The 25,769-nt window shown below is 40.3% G+C and overlaps 2 protein-coding genes across 4 annotated transcripts in view; one reads left to right on the forward strand and one right to left on the reverse strand.

The window, feature by feature from the left end:
• Nucleotides 1-7,109, reverse strand: part of Capza1 (capping actin protein of muscle Z-line subunit alpha 1) — a 46,524-nt gene extending 39,415 nt beyond the window's left edge. The window contains exon 1 of the mRNA XM_041638123.1: nucleotides 6,821-7,109. Within this exon, the coding sequence (XP_041494057.1) occupies nucleotides 6,821-6,859 (39 nt within the window). The 5' untranslated portion in view covers nucleotides 6,860-7,109. The remainder of the gene's footprint in view (nucleotides 1-6,820) is intronic.
• A 155-nt stretch (nucleotides 7,110-7,264) lies between these two features.
• Nucleotides 7,265-25,769, forward strand: part of St7l (suppression of tumorigenicity 7 like) — an 86,110-nt gene continuing 67,605 nt past the window's right edge. For 2 of the 3 annotated variants that reach the window (XM_041638119.1, XM_041638120.1), the window contains exons 1-6: nucleotides 7,265-7,782; nucleotides 9,771-9,853; nucleotides 12,557-12,722; nucleotides 14,890-14,944; nucleotides 16,679-16,794; nucleotides 24,475-24,553. In XM_041638119.1, the coding sequence (XP_041494053.1) occupies nucleotides 7,569-7,782; nucleotides 9,771-9,853; nucleotides 12,557-12,722; nucleotides 14,890-14,944; nucleotides 16,679-16,794; nucleotides 24,475-24,553 (713 nt within the window). In that variant the 5' untranslated portion in view covers nucleotides 7,265-7,568. Of the gene's footprint in view, nucleotides 7,783-7,811; nucleotides 7,890-9,770; nucleotides 9,854-12,556; nucleotides 12,723-14,889; nucleotides 14,945-16,678; nucleotides 16,795-24,474; nucleotides 24,554-25,769 lie in introns of those variants that run through there. The other variant, XM_041638121.1, reaches the window with a different exon arrangement.

The following is a 25,769-nucleotide window of genomic DNA, read 5'->3' on the forward strand; positions in this document are numbered from 1 at the left end:
CTTTTGCATCAATGTACTTGACAACCTAAGGCCTTCAACCAGAATCTACTAGGCACACACACATATCCCTCTTCTAACAGCCCACCTAGCAACCTGTTGGCCAACTAGGATTTCCACTCGTTCCAAGTAAGTTTCTTCTCCCCTAGACAAATCAGCAAAAACTCCTCTTTCAGAACATCTCCGGAAGGGAAGACATGAAGCTGACTGATATCCAACCTAATTAGTTTTGGATGCACATTTCCAATAAGGTAAACTGTAACCTCTAAGTGAACTTCTGGGGAAAAATCTATTTACCACCTTATGACTATGAATAATTGGGGATGTGAATAAAATCAAATCAAACATATCATGGGATGGGACAAATACACTGATGTGCAAAGACTAATATAACCCAACACTGTCAATCAAAAAAGGGAACCAATTAGATCCATCCTCTAGTACCCAAACTCCTTCCTACTTTAGAAACCATAAAAGCAGCCCTAGGGCCCTTGAGTATTCTCACTCATGTGACCAGCTGTAAAGAGTGACCGTATTTCTTTCTGATTTGTGTGATGGTTTCGTTCTTCAATTACATTTTCTTCCATTGCAAATCTTCATGTGTTTATTTTAATTCCTGGAAAATAAGATGCCAAGAACCTGGAAACACCAGGTGCAGACACTGACCACATGCAGTAGGTAACGAAGGGAGAAAAGGCATAGTACATGGATATTGAAATCTAGTTAAAAAAAAAAAACCAAGTAATCTTTTGTCTCTGCTATTATGACTAATTTCCTCTATCTACAGTTTTAATTTCATGATCCATATAAGGACTTTATTTATTTTTGGCTAGGAGATGTAAGAAATTTGTACATGGGACATAGGAAAGCACAAATAATGCCTACTTGTATGAACTTTTTTCTTTCTTTTTTTTTTCCCGAGACAGGGTTTCTCTGTGGCTTTGAAGCCTGTCCTGGAACTAGCTCTGTAGATCAGGCTGGTCTCGAACTCACAGAGATCCTCCTGCCTCTGCCTCCCGAGTGCTGGGATTAAAGACTTGCGCCACCATCGCCTGTCTTCTTCTTCTTCTTCTTCTTCTTTTTTTAAATTGTCCTCTAAAGGAGAGGACTCATAGTCAACAAAGGAAATACTTCCCTCAGGGTCTCTGCAAGGCTCCTTGCAGGTACACCTACATAGCCACAGTGCATCTACAAAGGTGTTGCAGCTTTACAGAGATCTACTAGGAAAATGCTACCCAGCTGTGTTTAGAGAGGGGGGTGTGAACGTTCCCAGCAGTGGCATGGCAGAGCACCGTAATGGCAGCAAATGCTCAGACGTAATGACACACAAAAAGGCACTCAAACCATAGAGACATTTTTGGAGGTGACATTAGAGACTGTCAGAAATACTTAGGGGAAAGTGTACTTCATAAGAGCAAAGGGAGGAATTAACGAAGCTGGATTCTTCATACAATCAAGACTATAACTGCAATGTGTTCTTGGTGCTGTGCTAAGCACTAGATAAAAAGGCACGATTCCAGTTACCAAGGAACTAACTCTGCCATTATCAGAGCAAGCAAAGGAATGCAGACACTCTAAGAACCTCTGGAACACTTCAATGTTTCAATTTTTTAAAGAGAACTTTCTTTATTAGACTGCAAAAGCTCAGGAAACCTTGTTGGAGCACTCTGACCTAATTCTCCCCAGTTGAGAAGGAAATAGGCGCACCAACAGTCTCCTAACACTTGGAATCACTCTGTTCCGCCATACCACAATACTTTATTTATAGTTACTTAAGTGGTCCCCTCTGTCTGGGTTTTCACTCACAGTTCATGGAAAACAGTGTAGTACAAAAGGAATGGCCGAGACACAGACAAACCCGGGGTCTACATTTTATGACTAATTATACTACCCCATTTAGCACCAAGGCTGGTTCCAATAAAAGAGTTAAAGTTCTAGAAATCATAATACACCTATATAGTCAGTCACATGAATTATAGCTGTTTAGGTTTTGTTTTCTGGTTCAGGATTTTGTAATGAACTATAAGATTACTACTAACAGCAGAGCTAAGGGGAAAGAAGGATGAGAGTGATAAAATGAATGTTAACTGATGATTTCTCAGAGACTCTTGGCAAATAAGGCTCAGAGCTTACTTCATCCTACAGAGATTTAGCTCATCCTGTAAAGTATATAATTGAGGATATCCAGCTTAAAAGTAGATTTTCCTGAGCTCTAACAAAGCTCTTAAATCCTAGTTTCTATTTACAAGATTTAAAAACTGTTGCTATTATAAAAGTAGGGAGGGCGTGTGCATTTGTCAAAGCCTATGTGTGGATGTCAGGGGACAACTCTGTGAGGTCATTTCTTTCCCTTCACCTTTACATGTGTTCTGGATACTGAACTCAGGTTGCCAAGTTTGTCCAACAAGCACCTTTACCCACTGAGCCATCTCTCACTGGCCCTATTTATGCTTTTTTACATCTCTACTAAACAGTTGATAAAACTGTTTCTAGAGGAGAGGAGGAGGAGAAAGAGGAAGCAGCAGCAGATAGTTGGGCACAATGGTTTATGCTTTTAATCCCAGCATTCTGGAGGCTGAGACAGTTCAAGGCCAGCCTTGGTCACATATCCAATTCCAGGCTAGCATGAGCTACATACTAATATCTTGCTCTAAAAGCAAAACAAAGCAAATGGACAAAAAGCTTTAAAAAACAAATGCCTTAAACCAGGTGTGATGTCCAATAATCTTGGGCCTGTAATCCCAGCACCCCAGGAAGCTGAAAGAGGAGTACCCAGAGAATGTGAGGCCAACCTGAGCTACAGAATGAGACTATTTCAAAACCCAAACATCCAATGGAACAAACAAAAACCAAACAAATTCTTACAAAGGACACCAACATCTAGATTAAAAGCACACAGACACCCTTCTGAGTATTTTTAAGGTGTATGCACATATTTTACATTAGGAAGATACACGAATCAAATTCTCTTCATTGTTGGGGGGCTGGGCAGAGGAAGAACATTAAAAAAACCCAACAAACCAATGCTGAATCATGAATAAAAAAAACAGATAAGGCAAAGAACTCAAAAAAGTCATTCATGGCACACCTCAAACTTTCTAATTGGGGCATCTGGTCTTGGTAAACTTTTAAAACTAAGCTAACTGAAGAGCAAAAGTACCTAGACTAGTCTCCAGACACTCGATGGCAGCATAAGACTAGAGCATTTCTCTGCCTGTTACTACACTTCTCACTTCCTGCTTTCTTTAGGCAGCTCATTCTGACCATTTCAGGTAACAACGCAGAAGTGAAAAAACCAACTTCCTCTTTAAAAGTGATAAGAGTTTTGGCAGCTGGTTTAAAAGTGATTTTACTTGCTTTTTAAAGAAAATCAGAGACCCAAAATGCCAAAGTTATGGAAAGCTTTACTGCTTTCAGAAAACATAACAAAAATAAAAGTATTTCTTTTGGCACCACAACAGACATAGTTAAAACAAAGAGAACAACAAAACACTACCCATTCCAAATAAAAGGCACTTGAAGTCTTCAACAAGAAAGAAGAAAATGGAAATCCTAGATTTTCTTAGAGAAGGGACTGGTCCTAGGGGCTCTGCAGGTGCCGGGGCAAATGCTCACCACTGACCTCTATATTCAGCCCATCTCCCATCCCTTTTTCTTCTTTTCACTTCATTTTTGAGACAGTCTCATCAAGTTTTCAAAGTTGTACTTCAACTTGCTTTGTAGCCTGAACAGACCTTAAATTATTCTATCCTCTTGCCTCAGCTTCTGAAGCAGTCGGGTTAGAGGTCTAAGCCACAAGGCCAAGGACGATTAAGAATATCTTTTATCTTGACTTTAAAATTAGTCTGTACCTCTGTGCATGGCGGTTCATGACTCTAAGCTTAACACCGAGGATCCCAAGACAGAGGATCACCGTAAGTTTAAAGCCTGGGCCGTAAGTGAGTTCCAGATTAGCATGGGCTACAGAATCTGGACCGTTTTAAGAAAAAAAAAATCTAAGTAAACAAACTGATAATTAATGCAAAAATTTCTGCAAGAGTACTTGCTTATGAATTCCAAGGCATTCAAATCAGTAAATATCTTGGAAAAAAATCTTTTCTCAAAATGCACCCCCCCCTTTTTGTAAAAGGCTCTCATTCATATAGGCTGGTCTTAAACTCCCTGTTACCAAGGATAAACCTGTATTCCTAATCCTCAAGAGCTGGGATTGTTACAGACAGACACCATCGGACCCAGCCTTTCTCCCTACCTTTTCTCAATTTTTGAATTCAGATAAAATCAATCTGAAGGTTATAAGAAGCAGACCAAGGTAAGAAGCCCCCAGACCAGGAAGTCTTCCAAAGCCCTTTCTTTCTGCCATAGATTTCAAGAGGGATGACTGTGTCTGTCTGGAGAAAGGAATCTAATAGAACTCCAGGAATTTCAAGTCTTAAGGGGCTCTCTACACAGTCCTAGAACTCACAGGTAGAGGAAGGTGGCCTTGAACTTGCCTTCCTCTGCCTCGCGCGTGTTGAGATTAAAGGTGTGCACCACCATGCCTGGCTCAAACCATAAGAATTTTTACTGTATCATTACGCTTCATTATCTACACCAATAAATGTAGTTAATTAGAAAAAAAAAGAACTCTATTAAACCCAGCATTGTGGGGGTTTGGCTAGAATCCCAGCACATGGAAGGCAGAAGCCAGAAGACAAATTGGAGCCCACTCCAATCTACACAGCAAGTTTCAGACCATCTAGGGTTACATAGCAAGACTCTGTCCTAAAAATACAAAACAAAAAACAAGTTCTTTACTAAAACAGGAATAAAATTCATGGTTACTTCTGGGGTGGATTTACTAACTATGACTTGGTTTTTCTATCGTTATTAAAGTAAACACCAAATCTACATGTGATGCCTATGCCTATAAGAGCAGCAGAGCAGTACTTAAGAGGTGGAGATAAGCGGTGAGGGATGGGGGTCATCCTTCGCTATATAGTGAGTTGGAGGCTTACATAAGCCACACAAGACCCAGCCTTAAGAAACAGAATAAAATTTCACTCTAGCATGATGTTGTATGAACCCGAAGTCCTTGCCTTAGAATAAACATTTGTTATAGTTTTCGTTCCACTGTTAATTGAGATATGTCTTTCTGTTTCCTAAGTCTTTAACATTTATGATGCTCAATCTCCAAATAAGAGAAAACAGCGCTCATGTGTTATTTGTTGGCTTTTTATTTTTTGTAATGCTGATGCTGAAGTTCAAACACAGGACACTGCATGTGTTACGCGTTCTACCAACAAACTGCCACCCTCAACCCTGTGAAGAGGTTTGTAAAGGTGTTATGCACCTTTTTCAGCGTTTAAAAATACATACAGAGATATATATCAAATTATTCTTTACGGAGAAATGACTAAAGAGAGTACGTTCCCCTCAACAATCGCCAATATTTTCACTACTATAAGAACCCAGGCAGATTTTATAGAACACTGGAGGGTACACACTTTGTAACAGTCGTTGCAGGAAACAAAAGACAGATTCTTGTCCCATAAGGAGTTATCTAGTGAGACCATTCTAACTTCTACCAACCCTGAAGTGCTGTGCTTACTGAAGAGCCCCACGCTTCTTTCTTTTTCCGACAAGCTGTTTAGTAAACGTATGCTGTTGTCAGAAAAAGTTATTCCATGTAACTTATAAGGCATCCTTGTATTTAAGCCACCTCTAAAGACCTGAGTACACAAACTGTATTCTGGCAAACCTAGCCAGCAGACACCACACACAGTAGGTCATCAAAAAGGCTGGGTATTGGGCCGGGCGGTGGTAGTGCACGCCTTTGATCCCAGCACTCGGGAGGCAGAGGCAGGTGGATCTCTGTGAGTTCGAGGCCAATTTGTCTACAAGAGCTAGTTCCAGGAAAGGCTCCAAAGCTACAGAAAAACTCTTGTCTCGAAACCTTCCTCTCTCCCCCCGCCAAAAAAAAAGGGCTGGGTATTTCACTTAACCTGGACATGTTAATGTAAGGTTTATTTACTACCAAACTTTTCTGGAGTTGGAAAAAAGTCTGCTAGCTATTCCTCACTGTTTAACAGGAAGCCAAAAACTAGTCTGAAAAAAAATTATAGTTAAGACTAAGAGAGAAGGGATGGAGTCACCTTGGGGACATACATGCACACAAGAAGGCACATCATCAGCAGGCACAGAAGTGCTCGTCAAACTCTTAAGCAAATGTTCCGAGCTTTACAGATTTATTTTTATCGAATTAATTCAATCGTCACTAGCCGAGAAAAGACCAGGGTGTGTAGTTAGGTGGATAGACAACACCAGAGAACGTCTCCCTGTCAAGGAGTCGTGACAGCAAAATCACTTCCTGAGGAAGGAGGAGCAAAAGGGAAGTTAAGGAGGCTACTCTGATCAGGAAGTGACTCGTCCCAAACTAACCCCAATCATACCTATAAATGGGGGGGATGGGGTGAGCCCCAACAGCCAAAGGCGGCAAAATAACTGGTGTATGACACATCCCAACATCACCTTCTCTTCCTCTCTTACGATTACAAAAAGGGTCTACAGATAAAAGTCAATCAGCTGAAGTTGTCTCCTCTTTCTAGAGGAAGGCTGTGCTCGGTCCGGAATGAAAAGAAGAGTTGAGGAATGGGGAACTGGGGCCACCGAGAGGCAAAGGAAAGCCCCTTGAAGGAAGAAAGCGTCCCGGGTGCAGAGGGAGTATGCCAGCACCGGGAAACGACTTTCTTTTTCCTGCGGATACCGTCAGGCTTTCCACTGCTGCCTGCTTGGACCCCTGCGCCCCGTCGGGGGAGGAGGTAAAAGAGAGAGGCGGACCCCTTACCTTCTCCTCATCCGACACCCGATCCTCGAAGTCGGCCATCTTGGCTGCTCTGGCCCAGCCCGGCGACCGGCGCGAGGCAGGCCGGGAAGGAAGCTGAGTGGTGGAATCACCAAGGGGGCCGTCGGAAGGACCCGCCCGGAAGCTCCGGCCAAGAGGGCGCCATGTCAGTTCCGCGCGGGCGTGACAGCCCGGAGTGGGTACTCTCTGGGAAGCCGGCGTTGCCCTCAAGGCCTTGGAGTCTGAACTTCTTTCTCACTGAGTTTCAGTCCTTTGCCCATTCATCCTGGAAGCTCGGTGGCGTGTCTCGACTGGCCATGGCGCCTGGGCTCCCTCTGGTCAAGTAGCAATGGCTACACCTCTGAGTTTTCCGGGTCCCGATGGTCTCCGAGGCCGCCGAGTCCAGCGCGCTAAGAGCTGCTCGGTTCTAGGAAACACCAGTACTTTTCCAGCCCCGCAGCGGGGCGAAAGGTGACCCTCAACCTCGCATGGAACCCAAAGCACATCCCTCCCGCGCCACATTGAGTCCGCTTCCTGCAGAATCAGTGCCGCCATCGGCTCCGCCCTCCTAGGGGACTAGGCAGCCCCTCAGTCTGAGGACGCGCTCCGTCTCCTTCCAGATCTCGGTCCCGTTCCCCAGGACTCAGCCTTGACAGAGGCCGGCTTCCAGTCCGCCACTATCCCAGGATTCCCAACTCCGGTTTCCTGCCCTTCTCCCCTCCCAGGTCCCGGCGCCTGCCGGAGCCGCAAGATGGCGGACGGGGAATGCTTCGCGGAAGCCGCGCGGGCTGTGGGGTGTCCCCATGCACCTGCTCCCGGCTTGGGCCTGGGCCCGCCGCTGGGCTGGAAAGAGCGGCTGAAGGCCGGGCTGGCGAACTCGGGCTCCACGCTGTGGTTCCTGGCGGGGCTGGGGCTGCTTTACGCTCTGAGGGTCCCGCTGAGGCTGTGTGACAACGTGACAGCGGGTGAGAGGCCCCAAACCTCCTGGACGGTCGGGGACAAGCACCAAAGAGCTGAGATTCTCGGGGAGTCATTGAGGGCTTTGGAGAAGGAATCGGTGTTGCATGCTCCAGTGGGTTATTATTATTTTTATTATTTTCCTCTCGGGCCACACCAACCGGGCAGCTGATTGTCAAACCTGCGTTGCAGTTTGCCGGCCCCTCCCTAGAGTGCTGAAGGCTCGCCCTCTCTATTATCGCAGGAAAAGCTACCTGACAAGCTGCAAAGCTTCAGGTAGTAAGCCAGAAGAGAGCGTTCCCAGACACGGACACACAGTTTATATACATTCTTAGCATTTGCAGGGCCCCTTTAAAATCGTGCCTTTGAGTCTCCAGCTGCCAAACTTAGAGAAAGAACCCACACCCAGAAAATCAACATATCTGTAATGCAAGATAGAAAGTACTACGATTTTAATGGACCATACTTTTATTGTAAGAGGGTTCTGTTAAGAAACGTTTTTCGTGATATTTTTTAGCCTTCAGACTATCATGAATAATAAAATAGTACAGGAAAGGGAGAGGGAAGAGAAGCGCAAACAGTGGATTTGTTTAATATGTTCTTTCAGCATTTGTACAATGTTTAGTATGTAGCCTGGGCTAAAGGTAAAGACTCTTAAGCAGTGTTGATCCATGCAGATTCTGCAGATGCTATTCCTTAGCCATAAGCAGGATGAAGCATGGGGTCCTGGGCCTTTTGTGGTGTTATTGCAGTATTTCTGCAGCCTCGGAAGAAGATCAAGTATTTCTGTTAGATGGTGACGCTTATTAATTTTTCTGTCCTGTGAGAAGGCACTGGTTTCCCTTTTCTACTCCATGAGATGACATGAAACACTGTGGGATAATGTCTTGAAATGCTTTGAATATTTTAGAGGATGTCTAATTTGAGACCAGCCTGGGTTATATTAGACCACTTTTTAAATGTATGCTTAACTTTTTATCCTTATATATTTACTAAAGATCTAGTGTAAATTTTTCTGACTTGTGTTTTGGAGTTTTAGAAAAGCAGGCTAAGTTAATCTCATTTTTGACTTTTGATTTTCTTTTTTGTTGTTGTTGAGCTTTGTTTTTAAAGACAGGGTTTCTCCGTGTTACCCTAACTGCCCTGCAGCTCACTCTGTATCCCAGGCTGGCTTTGAACTCACAAAGATCCGGGATTAAAGGAGTGTACCACCACCTGACTTTTTTTCTTTTTTTGACTGCAGAGACTGATCCTAGGGTTTATATGCTAAGCCTCATTTTGATTTACTTTCTTATTTAACTAAATAGCAGTGTGTAATCCCACTTTTATATACATGCGGAGATTCTTTGTTTGTCTTTGTTTTTCGAGACAGGGTTTATCTGTGTAGCTTTGAAGTCTATCCTGGGACTCGCTTTGTAGACCTCTGGCCTTGAACTCACAGAGATCCGCAGTCTCCGTCTCCAGAGTGCTGGGATTAAAGGCTTGTGCCACAATGGGGATTTAAAATCACTTTTAAAAAAATGTGTGCCATTTGTTTTTCTAACTTTTTCAAATGAATTTCACTTTAGCTATTAATATGGACAGTTATTGACTTAGGCTGGTCAGCTTAGAAATTTTGAGCTTTGCAGTAGTGGAAAAGCTGGATGCATTTAGTAGAAATTTTGAATTTTTGTCTTTTCCCGACCTAGCAACATAATCTCTGATGCTGGGCAGCGGCAGGAAGCCTCTGTTCCCACTCACCATTCATACAATGTGGAGAGTAAACAACCAATGCTGTCCAAGGTATTATGTTGCTATGCTATGGCGTTTGGAAGATTAGAGCTGTAACCTACATTTTTTACTTGCAGTATTTTCAGTTTATTGACTTATTTGGACATAGCCGTATCAAAGTCAGGTCTCTGTGCTGCTCGCCTCCCTCCATCTAAAGATGCTTGCATAACTATGATGTACTTTAAAGTGGACTTTGTAAAAACTCTGCTGTTTTCTCTTCTAACAGTGACAGGGTTTTTAAGTTCCTTGACACCCAAGTTCTATGTGGCACTTACAGGGACATCTTCTTTGATATCTGGACTAATATTTGTAAGTAGATTTCATTTTCTTCATTTCTGTTTTGATCCTCACTTAAAGATTGTTTATGTTTTTACGAATTTATAAGTATTTGTCAGGATTTCCAAAATGTGTTTGATATTTGGAAAAAGTTGCCTAGAGAAACAAGTTTGGGAGGTACCACATTGCCCTTTCTTCTTTTATGAGTGTGGTAGAATTAATTATATATTAGATTTCTTTTTGAGACAGGGTCTCATTATGCAGCCTAAGCTGGTCTGGAACCCAGGGTGGGTCTCCTGCCTCTATCTCCTGAGGGCTGAGATTACAGGGGTGAGTTACCATGCCCAACTTCATTCATTGTGTATTAAAAATTTGTATACAGGGATGGCAGATGACTTAACAGGAAAAGGTGCTTGCTGCCAAGTCTGTCTGACATGCTGAGTTGTCCTTTGATCTCCACTCATGTGTGTTTGCATGCTTACATACAAACACACACACACACACACACACACACACACACACAAATGTAATTTTAAAAAGGCCTGTATAGTATAATGGGGGAGAGGGTTGGTCAAGATGGTTTAATGATCAAATGTTAATGATTGTTATTAATTCAAAATGAGTGAGGGAATGGGGAGAAGGCTTAGTCAGTAAAATGCTTACCATGTGAACATGAAAATCTGGGTTCAGATTCCCATCGCTCACATAAAAAGTTGGGAATGCTTGCATACCTGTTATCCAGCTCTGGGAGGTAGAGACTAGAGATCCTTGGGGCTTTCCGGCCAGCTATACTAGCCAAAAGTGTGAGCTCTGGATTTAGTGAGAGACCTTATCTTAGACAGTAGGGTAGAGAGTGATTGAAGAGGCACCTGACCTCCACACACATGCACAAATATGTAAATATCCATCTTTCATACTGGAATTAGTGAAATGAGTTATTCTACACTACTATTATCAACTATTATACTGATATTTTGATTTTTCAAATGATTTCAAGAGAATCTGAGTATCAGAATTTGTTTCCTTTAGAAATAGGATCACATTTAACCTAGTTAACTTGAACTCATTCTGTAGTCCAGAGTGGCCCTTGACCTCCTGGTCCTCTTCCTTTTGCTGTACAAGTATACACCATTATGTCCATTTTTGCAATGCTGGGGCTGGAATTTAGGGCCTGTATGTACTAGACAAGCAAGAACTTTACAACTGAACTATGCTCCAGCCCCTGAATATGCAGGTTTTATATAAAATCTTGCAATATTTTGATTTTTACAGCATTGGGCAGATTATAACTTTAAAAAAATGTTTATTCATTGTTATGTGTATGACTGTTTTGCCTGCCTGTATGATGTTTTGTGTAGTGCCTATATAGCGTAGGGTGTTGGATTCTCTAGGACCAGAGCCACAGATGGTTACAAGCCACCATGAGGGTGATGGGAATTGAACCCTGGTCCTCTGGAAGGGCAGTTGATGGTCTTAACAGCTGAAGCATTTCTCCAGCCCCTGGAGAGATATGACATATCTGGAATTTAGCCTTCACTTTTCTAAGCCCCAGCTGCCTCTCTGTAGATGGGAAAATAATAGTACTCATTTCACAAGACTATAGGAGCTAAGTGAGGTAATACACGTGAATGTTTGTAATGTGGAATTGGCTCAGGGAACACTTACTGTTATCTGAGAAGTTGCACAGTAAGGGATGCCATTTGACTTTAACTCATTTTTTGCCCCAGTAAGATATTGCTTTTAATTTAAAAATATATTGTAAAATATTTTGTTTATTAACATCTCTAAGGTCTAGGGTTTCTTAATGTATGCTTTGGGAAAATTCTGCCAAAGATAAAAGTATTAAATATTTATTATGCTATTTTTCTGTTCTTTTTTCTCATCTGTAGGTGGTGCTCTACAGCTTTAGGAGAAATCAGTATTTCTTTGACCTTTTTTAAATCTTTGAGATAAGGTCTCGAAACAGAGTTTGTATTTATAAATGATAAGCCACAGAAATAAAATAAAGTAAATATCTTGATTTGTAAATAGTTCAACCTGAGGAAGAACTTGTCTCAACCCATAATAGTAGTATTGCTAAATATTAGACCAGTACTTTTTGGGTCAGAAAGCACTTTCTTACGATTCTTGTTAGTTAAATTTCCTAGATGAGGAAACTGAGGCTCTGAGATGTTAGAGACTAATTGATTTGCTTAATGTGCAGTTAACGAATAGTGGGCTTGGTGTGCAACTTGGATATTTAATCCTAGCTTAATACTAATTGCTTTAAAGTGGTTTTTAATTATGCTGCAGATAAAATCAAATGGCAGCAACCCATGAAGAGTTACATTGTAGATTAGATACTCTTTTTTTCTTTACTGAAACTTCCCACTGTCTGTTCTCTACTGGTCTGGTATTTATGGTCCTCCTGCCTCTATCTTCTAAGAGTTGGGATTAAAGGCATGTACTATCACACCTGACTCACTGTTATTATTCTTTAATGTCTTTTAACAATGCCTTTTTAACTGCCTAAGCTTGTCTGAGCATCCTGGTAAATCCATAAGAAAGATATTTTACTTTTATGTGGGATATGTGTTTAGGGAATCTTGGGTTTGGATTTTTTCTTCTGCTTGCTCCCTCACCCCCCCCCCCCCAAGGAGAGATTGTGCATTTAAAGTGCTGAATTGAATGGGAACATCTCTTTAGTTTCTATTCATGAATTGCATTTTAAGTGAAAGCTGTTTCTCTTGGTTATAGATATTTGAATGGTGGTACTTCCATAAGCATGGCACATCTTTTATTGAGCAAGTGTCTATAAGCCACTTACGACCACTGATAGGAGGAACAGAGAGTAGCATTTCAGAGCCAGGTTCTCCTGCCAGCAACAGAGAAAGTGAAACCACGAGACACCACCATCTATCAGGTAATTTCCCTTTTGGTGTTTTCGGAGCTGTGTAATCAAGCTTAAGTTCACTTACAGAGGATCAGTCTCAAAACAACAGAAGGTATTAGTTTGTGTGCTAATGTCCCTTTCACATGTAATGATGTTAGGAGATAGGGCTTGGGGGAGGTGATCACATCATGAAGATAGAACTCTCATGGATAGAATTAGTGTCCTAAGGAAAGAGACCACAGAGAGCTATTTACTCCTATCACTTTATGAGTACATAACAAGAGTGCCATTCACAAACCAGAAAGTGAGCCTTTACCAGGCACTAAATCTTCCAACACCTTGAGCATGGGTTTGCTGGCCTCCAAAACTATAAGGAATTAAATTAATGTTGTTGTTATGATACTCAGTTTGTGGTATTTTGTCATAGTAATCCAAGTATATAAAACACAGAGACAAACTTGTCTTTTCCTGTTAATGTAGGTAAGCCATTCTGGTGTAGAGAGCAGTTATCATCACAGTCTCAGACCCCTTCTCTTGTAGTCTATCATCTCCAGACACTGTTTGTTTGTTTGTTTGTTTGTTTGTTTATGTATGTATTGAGACAGAGTTTCACTATGTAGCCCTGACTGGCCTGGTGTTCTCCCCATAGTCTAGGCTGTTCTAAAACTCACAGAGATCATCTGCATCTGCCTCCAGGGTCCTCAGATTAAAGAGATGCACCACAGTGCCCAGCAGATGCAGGTTTAAATTTGTGGTCCAAGGTACTTGTTTTGGCTTTAGTCATCATATCTACCTTCCATTCAGTAGGTAAAAGAAAAGCCCTCACTTCTCCTAACTCATCCTAATCTATTCAGAAGTGCCTAGCATGCACAAGGCTGTGGTTCATTTCCCAGCCCCACCACTCATAATTCTAGCATGTAAGAGATTGAGGCAGAAGGTCAGGAGTTGAAAATCTTCCTTAGCTAAGTTTTAAGGAACTCTATGCTACATACAGGAGGGTAAAGGTAAAATGACATAATTTTTTTCAGATTTACTTATCTTGTTTTATGTGTATGAGTGTTTTGCCTGCTTATATGTCTATGTATCACGTGTGTACCTGGTGCCCAAGGAGATGATAAGAAGTCATTAGATCCCCTGGAAATGGAATTATAAATGGTTGTCAGTCACCACATGGGTTTTGGGAACCAAACTAGGGTTCTCTGAAAAAGCAACAAGTGCCAAGTCATCTCTCCAGCCCCCCATCATTATTTTTGAGACAGGGTCTCATGATGTACCTGGAGCTCATCATTTTGCTACCGAGCCCCCAGAATCTGCCTGTCTTCACTTTGCTAACATAGGATTCCAGAAGTGCACTGCCTTGTCTGGCTTTTATCGGGTCCTAGGGATCCACTCGGTTCCTCATGCTTGTGCAGCAAACACTTACACACTGAGCCATCTCTCCAAAGTATAGCTCTGTGCTTCCTCAGCTTGGATGTTCTGTGTCTGGAAGACACACACACACACACACACACACACACACACACACAAAACAATTTTTTTTTTTTTTGGTTTTTCGAGACAGGGTTTCTCTGTGGCTTTGGAGCCTGTCCTGGAACTAGCTCTGTAGACCAGGCTGGTCTCGAACTCACAGAGCTTCCCGAGTGCTGGGATTAAAGGCGTGCGCCACCACCGCCCCGCCCTTGAAGGTTTTTAATGTTAGTTCAAATGTCAGTGCCCCTGTAAAATCTTCTGTGATTGACCACTTTTTTTTTTTGTCTTAGATTAAAACATCTCTGCTATAGTACATGTCACATAGTTCAGATGGTTGTTTATATTAAAACATCTCTGCTATAGTACATGTCACATAGTTCAGATGGTTGTTTATATGACTAGTTCTCATGCTGTGCAAGTCAGTTCCACAAGCTGTGATAGGATCTAGGAATGTAAGAGTGGATGAAGTTTAGTAGATCCTATTTGAGAGAGGAAACTGAAAAGCAGCTGGTAATCACATACAGTAAGGGTTGGAGCTGAATTATGAACAAAATGTCATTGAGACAGAAATACAGCAATAACTAGATTTGATACTGTGCTTCCCGAGAGCAAGGGTGACTTGTACCTCTTTTATGTTTGTGCTGTATGTGCCTGGCACTGTGTTAAGTGTTGGTTAGTGAAAGTTCACCTGCATTTGATTAAATGAAGTTTTACTCTTGTTTTTCAGAATGCAAGGTCTGGAGAAACCCTTTAAACCTCTTTAGAGGAGCAGAATATAGGAGGTAAGACATTTTGCTTTTCAGGGTAAGTATGGTGTTGGTCTTAGAGTAAAAGTGCTGTGGGATAATTATCTTTCTAAATCTTCTACAGCCTCTTCTAATTGGAAATTCTGACAATATTAAAGTGAGTGATTCGCTCAAGAGTAGGTATTATCTTGACTGTTTACTTTTTTTTTTTGGTTTTTCGAGACAGGGTTTCTTTGTAGCTTTGGAGCCTGTCCTGGAACTAGCTCTTGTAGCCCAGGCTGGCCTCGAATTCACAGAGATCCGCCTGCCTCCCGAGTGCTGTTTACTTTTTTTTTTTTTAATATAAAAGGAAGTAACAGCTCTTTAAATTTTATTCTTCGGCATTTTCATATTTGTATATGATATATTCTGGTCACACCCATCCCTTCATTTTCTCTTAGCCTCTTCCCACTCCACCACTTCTCAGTTCCTCTTCCACATGTTTTTCTTTTGTGACCCACTGGATTTAACCACTGGAGCATAAGGAAGTCACCAGTGGCTATCACGGAAGACAATGGCTTCCGCTCCTCCTAGGGCCATTGATCATCAAGCTCCCGGGACAGGAAAGACCCAGAAGCCCCTCTCCCATCAATGACTGAATGTTTATTGACTCAGTCTTGTGCAGACAGCTGTAGTCTGAGTGTTATTGCCTTGTCACACCCATAAGACCGCATTTCCTAGTCCCCCTCCCCATTGCTCAGATGCTGCTTGTTTTTCTGCTCTCTTCTACGATAGAGGAAAATTAGGAAACAACCTTCCTCAAGGTTGTTTGACCAAGCAATTGGTATTGACCCAGCAATACCACTTTTGGGTATATATCCAAAGGATGCTCAATCATGCCACAAGGACATGTGCTCAACTCTGTTCATAACAGCTTTGTTTGTCATAGCCAGAACCTGGAAACAACCTAAATGCCCCTCTACCAAAGAATGGATAAGGAAAATGTGGTACATTTACACAATGAAGTACTACACAGCAGAAAAAAAATGACATCTTGAATTTTGCAGGAAAATGGATGGAGCTAGAAAACATTATTTTGAATGAGGTAAACCCAGACACAGAAAAACAATTATCACATGTACTCACTCATAGGTGGTTTTTAAACATAAAGCAAAGAAAACCAGCCTACAAATCACAATTCCAGAGACCTTAGACAACCGTGAGGACACTAAGAGAGACTTACATAGAACTAATCTACATGGGAGGTAGAAAAAGACAAGATCTCCTGAGTAAATTGGGAGCATGGAGACCTTGGGAGAGGGTTGAAGGGGAGGGGAGCAGAGAAAAATGTAGAGCTCAATAAAAATCAATTAAAAAAATAAAAAAACAAGCTCTCCTGTAGCCTTGTTATATAGTATCCATTTCATGTAAATCTTTATGAGGAATTCCTTACTATTGGAAACATATATGGTTAGCACCTAGTTTTTAGAGCATTTTACTGAATAACGTATTGGTTTGTTTTGTTTTTGAGACAGGTTCCATGCTGTAACTGAGGCTATCTTGCTATGCGGCTCAAGCTGGCCTCAGACTTATAGGCATGAGCCACCAAGCCTGGATGAGCAATTTATTTTTTTTAAATGTTTTATTATTGAACCATAGAGTAGTCATTTTTTTTTACCTCTTACTGATATAATAAGTTTTAAAAACACCCTGAAATAGAACTTATAGTCCCTTATTTTTTGGAACTTAAGTGTCTGTTGTAGCAACTGAAACATCTTGTGTTTGCTACAGATACACTTGGGTGACTGGTAAAGAGCCACTTACTTACTATGACATGAACTTGTCTGCCCAGGATCACCAGACCTTTTTCACCTGTGAAACAGACTTTTTACGTCCTTCAGACACAGGTATGTATTGTATCTGTTCATGCTATAGACAGTCACTATGAAAATTATTTCATGTGTTTTCTAAAACTATTTATTATAATAACAGTTACTTGACTTGGAGTTATTTACATTTTAGATAGAAAGTTCAGATTAAATTAAAGTGAATTATGATTATAAACTAAGCTAATGTACTATTCTTATAAGAATTTTAAATGTTTTATGCTTTTTATTACTTAAAACACTTTCAAAGTCGGGTGGTAATGGTACACACCTTTAGTCCCAGTGCTTGGGAGGCAGAGGCAGGCGAATCTCTGTTTCAAGGCCAGCTTGGTCTACAGAGCTAGTTCCAGGATGTTTGCAGAGCTATACACAGAGAAACCCTATCTTGAAAAACCAAGAAAATCAATAAATAGATAGGTAGGTATGTAAGTAGATTGATAGATAGATAGATAAATAGATAGATAGATAGATAGATAGATAGATAGATAGATAAACCAAAAATTTTTCAGATCAAATATAGCAGAAAATAATATATATTGCTTTGGTCGGAGAAACAATTACCTGACAATAGAGCAGGAACTAGTGAGATAGTCCAGTGGATAAAGTGCTCACCGTGCAAGTCTGACAACAGGAGTTCGAATCTCTAGAACCTATATAAAGCTGTACACAGTACTACACATGCCTGTGATCCCTGTGCCTCTATGGGGAGATGAGAGACAAAAATAGGAGACTCCACAGACGTTCAAGAGCCACCTAAAACAGCTAGCTGCTATCACAAACAGTGTGGAAGGTGAGGCCAGCATCCGAGTGTATCCTCTGCCTCTGCACGTGCTCTCATGCACACGTACACGCACACGGAGAAAGAGAAGGTATGAACTTCGGGCAATGACATCTAGAAGAAACATAGGGCATATTTTAGTCTAGTCAAAGATGAAAATTCATGTAAAGTGGTAGTTTATAGAAATGTCCATGTTTTAGGGCCCTCTAAGCTTTTCCCTACAGAGCAGAGTATTATAAGGGCTGGGGCTACAACTTAGTGGTAGGGGCTTTTCCTGTCATTTATGAAGCTCAGGGTCTGAGAGCACCAGGAAGTGGCTGAAGGAGTATATAACCTAAAGATAGGGCCATTTTCCCGTTGTCTACTTTGAATACTTTTGCTTTATCTGTGTGATGACTCACCAGTCACATTCTTTAAGACACCTTCTCTGGAAGCTTCTACACTATAGTATATGTTATATATTTTTTGATGCTATTTTGAATGGATGGATAGCATTGTTATTACACACATAAGTAATTTCATTAATAATAATTATTACATGGACAGCATGTGTACTAATTTGATCTTCCCAATCACTCTATGAGATAAAAACTATTGCCAGCCCCTCCCCCTTTTAAAAAGAAGGAGCTAAGCTGAGTATGGTGGTTTATGATGTAATCCTAGCACTCTGGAGGCTTAAGCAGGAAGATTGCCTGAAGTTCAAGACCAGCCTGGTCTATATAGTTCTAGGTCAGCCTGGGCTACATACATTGGGAGATTGTCTCAAACCCAAACAAACAAGCAAATATGTTTGATTGTCTCAAACCCAAGCAAACAAGACAAAGTATGTAAGTTGGACTAATTGCAAATATAGGAAAAAATTGCTTTATGTATGAATGCTCACTGTTTATGGTCACAGCCAATGTATGTTTGTTAAGGGAAACTGCAGTAGATCATCAGCTGTGTTAGGAGCTGAGGTGTCTTCAGAAATCAAATGCCATCTTATTTCTCCCTCTCACAAGCTGCTCAGACAGTTCTAGATGGCTCTTTAGAGCATTCTCAGTTTGAACAGTTCCTCAAAGAAATGTGAAAATCATAAGGTTAAATAATTGCGGAGAATACAATTTATGTTATATTAGAAAATATAGACATTTAAAAAACAAACCATTATTGCCTTTACTTGGATGTATATCATGAAAATCAGGCTTTACATGTGTGTGCCTGCCAGGATAGATGGTTACAAGCCAAGCACATCATGGAGCTAAGAATTTGATGATGACCATTTTCCATCAAAAACTATAATAATAGAAACAAACACTCTTTAACAGTAGTAAGCCTTATAGAAGTCTTTTTCGTTTTTGTTTTTGAGAATGAGTCTTAACACACAGTCTAGATCGCCTCACATTTGAGAACTTCCTGCTTTAGCCTCCGTGTTCTTGAAATCACAAGTGTGCGTCAGTGTAAGGTCCTTTTTCTTGAGTGCTTGTCTCTTCTGTACCTTTATATAATCTTATAACTATGTTATGTTTGAGAGTCTTTTACTACTCTTGCAACTCTTCCGCAATAGCCATTTTATATGAAATTATGTCAAGTTTGGTGAAAAGATTCTGAATGCTGTGACGTATTTCTTCTTTTATCTACTATCTATTTTGGTTTTTTGAGTCTCACTATCTTGTTCTGGCTGTCTTGGAACTCAATATATAGAACAGGCTGGACTTGAAATCACAGAGATCCTCCTGTCTCTGCCTATCAAGTACTGAGATTAAAGGGGTGTGTCACCACACCTCACTGTTGTGATGTATTTTAATTATATTCTTGTCAAATCTTTAACACCTATATACTTAAATACTTAACTATTTTTTTCTCCTCAAAATATGCCCTTTAAAGTCCTAATTGGGTATCTTTGTTGTCAATTCCGTCAAAGCATACTGACAGAGAAATCTGATCCCATTCTCCATTTTTCTGTTCAGGTAGATATGTAAGCTTCTCCATCATAACTGTTTCTTTTATGTATCAGATTTTTGCTTGTTTTGTGAGAAAGGGTCTCTTCTGTAGCCCAGGTTGTCCTTAAACTCATACTGCTCCTGCGTCAGGTGGGGTTATAGAACTGTGATACCTAGCTCTGGATTAAGATTCTGAGAAGAAAGATGAAATTTTGAGCTTTGTGTAATGCTTGTCACTTGCCAGACTGAAGCACCGTGGCCTTATTTATTTCTTGCCAATGGGTCCTTTGACTTCCTGTAAGGACCTTCCCTTAGGAATAATTCACTTTTTTAAAGAACTAGGGAGGGGTACTAATGGGACTAATAAAAATGGTTATCACTCCTTAATTAAAAGCATTGAGGAGCCAAATATTCTATTTCTGTTTATTTATTTAGCATCCATTTTGAAAGATTTTCACAGAGCTCAGGCTGGTGGCTTCAAATTCCCTATAAACTGATGATATCCTTGAGTTTCTGGTCTTTCTGCCTTTACCTGAGTGCTAGGATTATAGCCAGTCCATGTGGTGCTGGGGTTGAATCCAGTGCTTTGCACATTCTAGGCAGGCACCCTCCCCAGTGTGGGAGAGTACTATTCTTTGTGAAGTTCCACTGCTCAAAGAAAGAAGAAAAGGCAGGAATCCTTATTTTCAGGGGTCTTGATTTAGTGTGACTGCCCTCAGCTAGGCTTGATTGTTCATGCCTTTAACCCTAATACTTGGAAGACTGAGGCAGGAGGATTTTAGCTTTACCTCAAAAACAAAAAGAGAAAAAACAACCCAAAAATCCAAGTACAGCCATCTCCAAAACTGACTGCTCCAAATCTAAACCGCCTTGTACTATTGACACCGAGAGGTCTTGAGCAGGATGTCAGCTGAGCTGTATACACAGTGAATCTGTGAAGATTTGGAGTGGCTAAGAGGCAAGCTTTTCTTTTGTAACCTCAACGGGAGCATAGCTCTAAGAAGAGGGTTAGTAATTATGGTTAGGTAGGAAAGGATGAATAGACTAGTCAGAGGAGCATTCTTCAGGTAAATCAGTTATAGGAAAGAGTCATAGGAATTTTAATAAACTGAGGCTTTTGATAGCTTCCTTCCCGTCCGTCTGTCCTTTCTTCCTTCCTTCTTCCCTCCCTCCCTCCCTGCCTCCTCCCTCCTCCCTTCCTCCTTCTTTCTTTTCTTTTTTCTTTTCTTCTTTTCTTCTTTCTCTCTCTCTCTCTCTCTCTTCCTCTCTTTCTTTCTTTCTTTCTTTCTTTCTCTTTTGGTTTTTCAAGACAGGGTTTCTCTGTGTGGCTTTGGAGCCTATCCTGGAACTCACTCTCTAGATCAGCCTGGCCTCGAACTCACAGAGATCTGACTGCCTCTGCCTCCTGAGTGCTGGGATTAAAGGTGTGCACCACCACCCTGTGACATTGATTTTTTTAAGACCACACGCATCATTTTGGTTCTTGCAGTTTCTTGTACTTCCAGAGGTGTGTGTAATCTACTTAAATACTGAACTCATAGGTAGACTTTGTTGATGAGAATTCAGAATGAACTGTCAGTTTTGTTTTCATCCTTTCAGACACCCACATAAGACAACGATTTATATCAGTACAGCTTTTTATGGTAAAAAAAGACAAACATGCACAAGTGAGATGTGATAAATTTCCCTTCACTTATTGTCATCAGTAGTCACGATATTAGATTTTGCTCTCATCTAATTGATTTGTTGATTTAAATCTGAGAATAAGCATTCCCTCAAGAGCTAGGTAGCGGTGCGCTTTGAATATGTTTTCACTTTGAAAATCTAGAAATCAGGATGTTAGCTGAGCTGTGTATACCTGTGGTCCCGGCTGCTAACAAGGTCGAGGTAGGAGGATAATGGAGTACGGGGCAACACCGGTGAGCCTGTCTCAGAGAGCATATGACACACTAGACAGCCAAAGCCTCAAGAGATGGCTCATTAGTGTCCAGCTTTATACTTTAATGGAAGCTGAAAAATATGGGAGTGGACCTGCGAGTCCACAGACTGTGGTCAGCTAGGGCTGAGCATCTGTGGTTCTTGACCCACAGATAGGTGCAGTTCTTTTTTTGTGCTAATAAGAATATTGCAAATATTAATTGAAAAAAATAGATAAATCTGGGTGAAATTTTTTGTGTTTTAATTATTTTAAGCATATCATGAGCTCTTAGCAGTATTGAATAATAAATCAGTATTTTGATTTAAATTATTAGACCTTGGGGTTTTTTTTTAAGTCTTTTTTTTTTTTTTTTTAAAGACAGGGTTTCTCTGTGTAATAGCCCTGAGTGTCCTGGAACTCACTCTGTAGACTAGTCTGGCCTCAAATTTACAGAGACCCACCTGCTTCTGCCCCCTGAGTGCTGGGATTAATGGTGTTTGCCACCACCACTCAGCCTTTAATCCATTTTTAAGTTTGTATTTCCCCTTTCCCTTTAGATTTAGGAATACCTTGGTTGTAAAGAGCAATCTTGAAAGGTAGGAATGGCAGAGGATTTGAAAACACAAGAATAACAAAACATGCTTAAAGATGCATTACATAGATTCATTAGAAATGAAAAAGGATCTCTGTGAGTTTGTGGCCATCCTTGTCTTCAGAGCGAGTTCCAGGACAGGCGAGGATGCACAGAGAAACCATGTCTCAAAAAAAGAAAAACAAAGAAAAACAAAAGGCAAAAACAAACACAGTAGAAATAAAAAATTGTCTTCATGTGTTAAATTAACCGAGATTTATAATGTAAACTGAGTAGCCCTTTTCTGAAATGCTAGGGACCAGAGCGTCCTTTAGATGTTCTTTAATATTTGAGATATTTGTATGTGCATAATGATATATCTTGAGAATGGGACTCAAATCTAAACTCAGAATTCTTGTTTCATATATGTTTTATACACATAGGTGGAAATATTTTTTGTGTGTTGTTTCGATATTGGTTTGTAGAGATAAGGGCTTATATAGCCCTGTCTAGTCTTTAACTCCTTAAGTAGCCAACACTGGCCTTGAGCGCCTGCCTGGACTGCCTACATTCTGGGATGACAGGCATATGCCCCCATACCCTTCTTATTGTGCCTGTGTTTTGACTGCAGTCAGGTGCTGATTTTTCCACTTTTGGTTTTCCACTTTTATATGTTTTATATTTTGAAGTTTTATATAGTGATGCTCAACCTGGCTTGAAGGGTAAGAAACTGGGGAAATGGTCACTTTCCTGTACGGCCTCAAACTACAAATTAATAATTTTATTGAATGGAATTTGAGTGTATATATCCAAACTTCTTTAAATGCTGTACCTTTAAACAAAGAAATATTTAGTCATCTATACAAAGATAGAAGCTGAAAGATTATTTTTTGTTGGTTTTGTGTTTTGTATTGCAGTACTGAGGACTAAGTCTAAGATTTCAAGCTTGCCGGACAATTTTTTTTATTACTGAACTTTATTCCTGGCCATTTTTGCTTGTTCGTTTAAGTCAGGATATTGCTTTGTAGCCCTGGCTAACCTGGTACTTGCAGTATAGTCCTGGCTGGCCTCAAATTCATAGTGATCTTCCTGCCTCAGCCTCCAGAATGCTAGATAAGAGGTTTTCACTACCATACTGGCTGAATGATTGTTATCACAATGTGTTGGGTTTTTTTTGTTTTTGTTTTTTTTGCTATGCTTTGTGTTTGAGGCAGAGTTTCATGTAGGTTGAACTCAAATTCTCTGCATAGCTCAGGACGACCTTGCACTCTGGATCCTCCTGCTTCCACCCTCCAAGATCTCTTATGCATAGTTTATTATGTTTTAATAATGGGAAAGCACTGGAAATAACTTTTCATTGAAAGGGAATTAATTAGATAAATTATGATTCTATACCAGGATATTATATAATCACCTCAAATGCTGGTAAAGATTTGGCATTAAAATTTGGCCTGTAAATGCCGTACAGTTTATAGTAGAGTCCTATCATCAAAGGTTTACAAGACTATGGTATTAGTACCATAGTATGTCTCTATGTCCTACTTTAGTTTTGTGGCAGACGGTGCTCTTTACCTGGTCAGAATCAGGCAGTGCTGGCTTGCATCAATTTGTCAAGTTCAGGAAGCATTAGCTGTCAGCTAGCTGGTGACATGTTTGATATGAAAAATGTATTTTTGTTACACATGTGGAATATATTGTCTCATTTCTGAGCCAAAACTAATATTTTGTTTCCAAAGGAAAACTCAAACATTTTCCACATTATTCTTTCTGGACAGTTGTAGGTTTTGTTCCAAAGTCAACATTTATAAGTTCTCCATTTTTCTTATCAAATATAAAGTAAGCCAGGTATTTCCCAGAATCTACTTTGTGTGTGTGTTTGTTTAGCTTTTAGGAGACATCACGGAGCATGATATCTATCTTCATTTTGGTTCAGTAAATGTTAGCAAAACCCATCCCATTATTCCAGAGAAATCCTAACTCAGGTTAGTTTTGAATCTTGATAAAGCTGAGGTTTTCCAAAGATGTGCTGTATTCTAAATTATCCCAGTCTTCCTTCCCAGTTTTCATAGAAAACGCACATCTACACTTTTTCCTATGCTGAATCATTGATTAAACAAAGACTGTTTAGCTTTTGTGTATTCTTAGTGGTTCCACAGGCCTTTTCAGAACAGTGAAAGTAGGACTGTCATGTCTATTATAATCTAGTGTCACTCCAGCTCTATTTTGACATCCACTTAGATACATAAGTGTCATGTGTTAATATGATGTGATTAATTCAGTTAAAGTGCTTTATTTGCTATGAAAATAGATCATAGAATATTTTTATTATATGCAAAGGTTCCAGATTTAAAATAAATTTCTCATGTAAATGTGAGTTAGTAACCCAGTTTCATATGTTTAAAAACATGGTATTTAAAGCTTTGTTTACTCTTTTAGCTCATTCTTCATACGTTTTACATAAGATTATTTATGTTTACCATCTCATCCACTCTTTGAAATATTTTTCCCACAGTTATGCAGAAGGCATGGAGGGAAAGAAATCCTCCAGCTCGAATCAAAGCAGCCTATCAAGCTTTAGAGTTAAACAATGAGTAAGTTGGAAAAATAAATTTGTTTTAAAGGAAACACAGGCAAATAATTTTGTATTTCCTTTATCTGCTCATAAGATTAGGAACACTGGCATCTCCATTCCTGTCTCGCATACTGGAGACCAGATTCTCAGTGTTCAATGATGTCTGTATTTTGCTTTTGAAAGTGTAAATTGCACATAATGGTTTTCCATAAAAGTATTTTAGAAATTCTTTTTAAAATAAAGATTACTAACAAAGAATGCTAATAATCCTTACTAGTTAAATGAGTAATTAAATATTTATGCCACTGTTTTATTTTGTTTTTCATTTAATTCATTCATTTAAAGCACTCATCAGTCCTGGGAACTTATACTCAGCAACGGGCTCTGAGACATAATAAGAGGATTCAAAATTAGTAAAATAGCTGTCAGTTTTTTCCATGTTAACAGCATTTACTTACATAGCTTTTTAGATTATCTGTTTATCTTAAGAGTACAAAAATGTAAAACAGCTAGTTAGTGTTTAAATGGCACAGATCAGTGACTTTTAATTGAATATATCCTAAATAAATGCCAGGTGGGACAATTCAAAGAATAGCTCCTGACTAATATGAATCTAGAGTTTCCCTTGTTCCTTTCCTGTCAGTAAAAAGATCCTCCTGAGTGAGCAAAATAATGGCAATGCTCTCCACCTAGTGACTGGCTGACCAGGGTTTGACTGACTTATGACACTAAAATATCAGAGCTTTATTGAAGTAACCTGGTGATCGCTCAGTCAAGTGCAAAGTACCTAAATACAAGGGAACTCATTCTCCACTCTCTGTCTCAGGGGGATTCTTAAAGACAAAATGCACAGCCAGACAGAGGTGTATAGTGCGGGAACAAACAGAGGTGTGTAGTGCGGGAACAGACAGAGGTGTGTAGTGCAGGAACAGACAGGTGTGTAGTGCAGGAACAGACAGGTGTGTAGTGCAGGAACAGACAGGTGTGTAGTGCAGGAACAGACAGGTGTGTAGTGCAGGAACAGACAGGTGTGTAGTGCAGGAACAGACAGAGGTGTATAGTGCAGGAACAGACAGGTGTATAGTGCAGGAACAGACAGAGGTGTAGTGCAGGAACAGACAGGTGTATAGTGCAGGAACAGACAGGTGTGTAGTGCAGGAACAGACAGAGGTGTATAGTGCAGGAACAGACAGAGGTGTGTAGTGCAGGAACAGACAGAGGTGTATAGTGCAGGA

This window comes from Microtus oregoni, unplaced genomic scaffold, assembly GCF_018167655.1.
Source record: "Microtus oregoni isolate MIOR12 unplaced genomic scaffold, Mior012 000054F_ref0000373, whole genome shotgun sequence".
NCBI lineage: Eukaryota > Metazoa > Chordata > Mammalia > Rodentia > Cricetidae > Microtus > Microtus oregoni.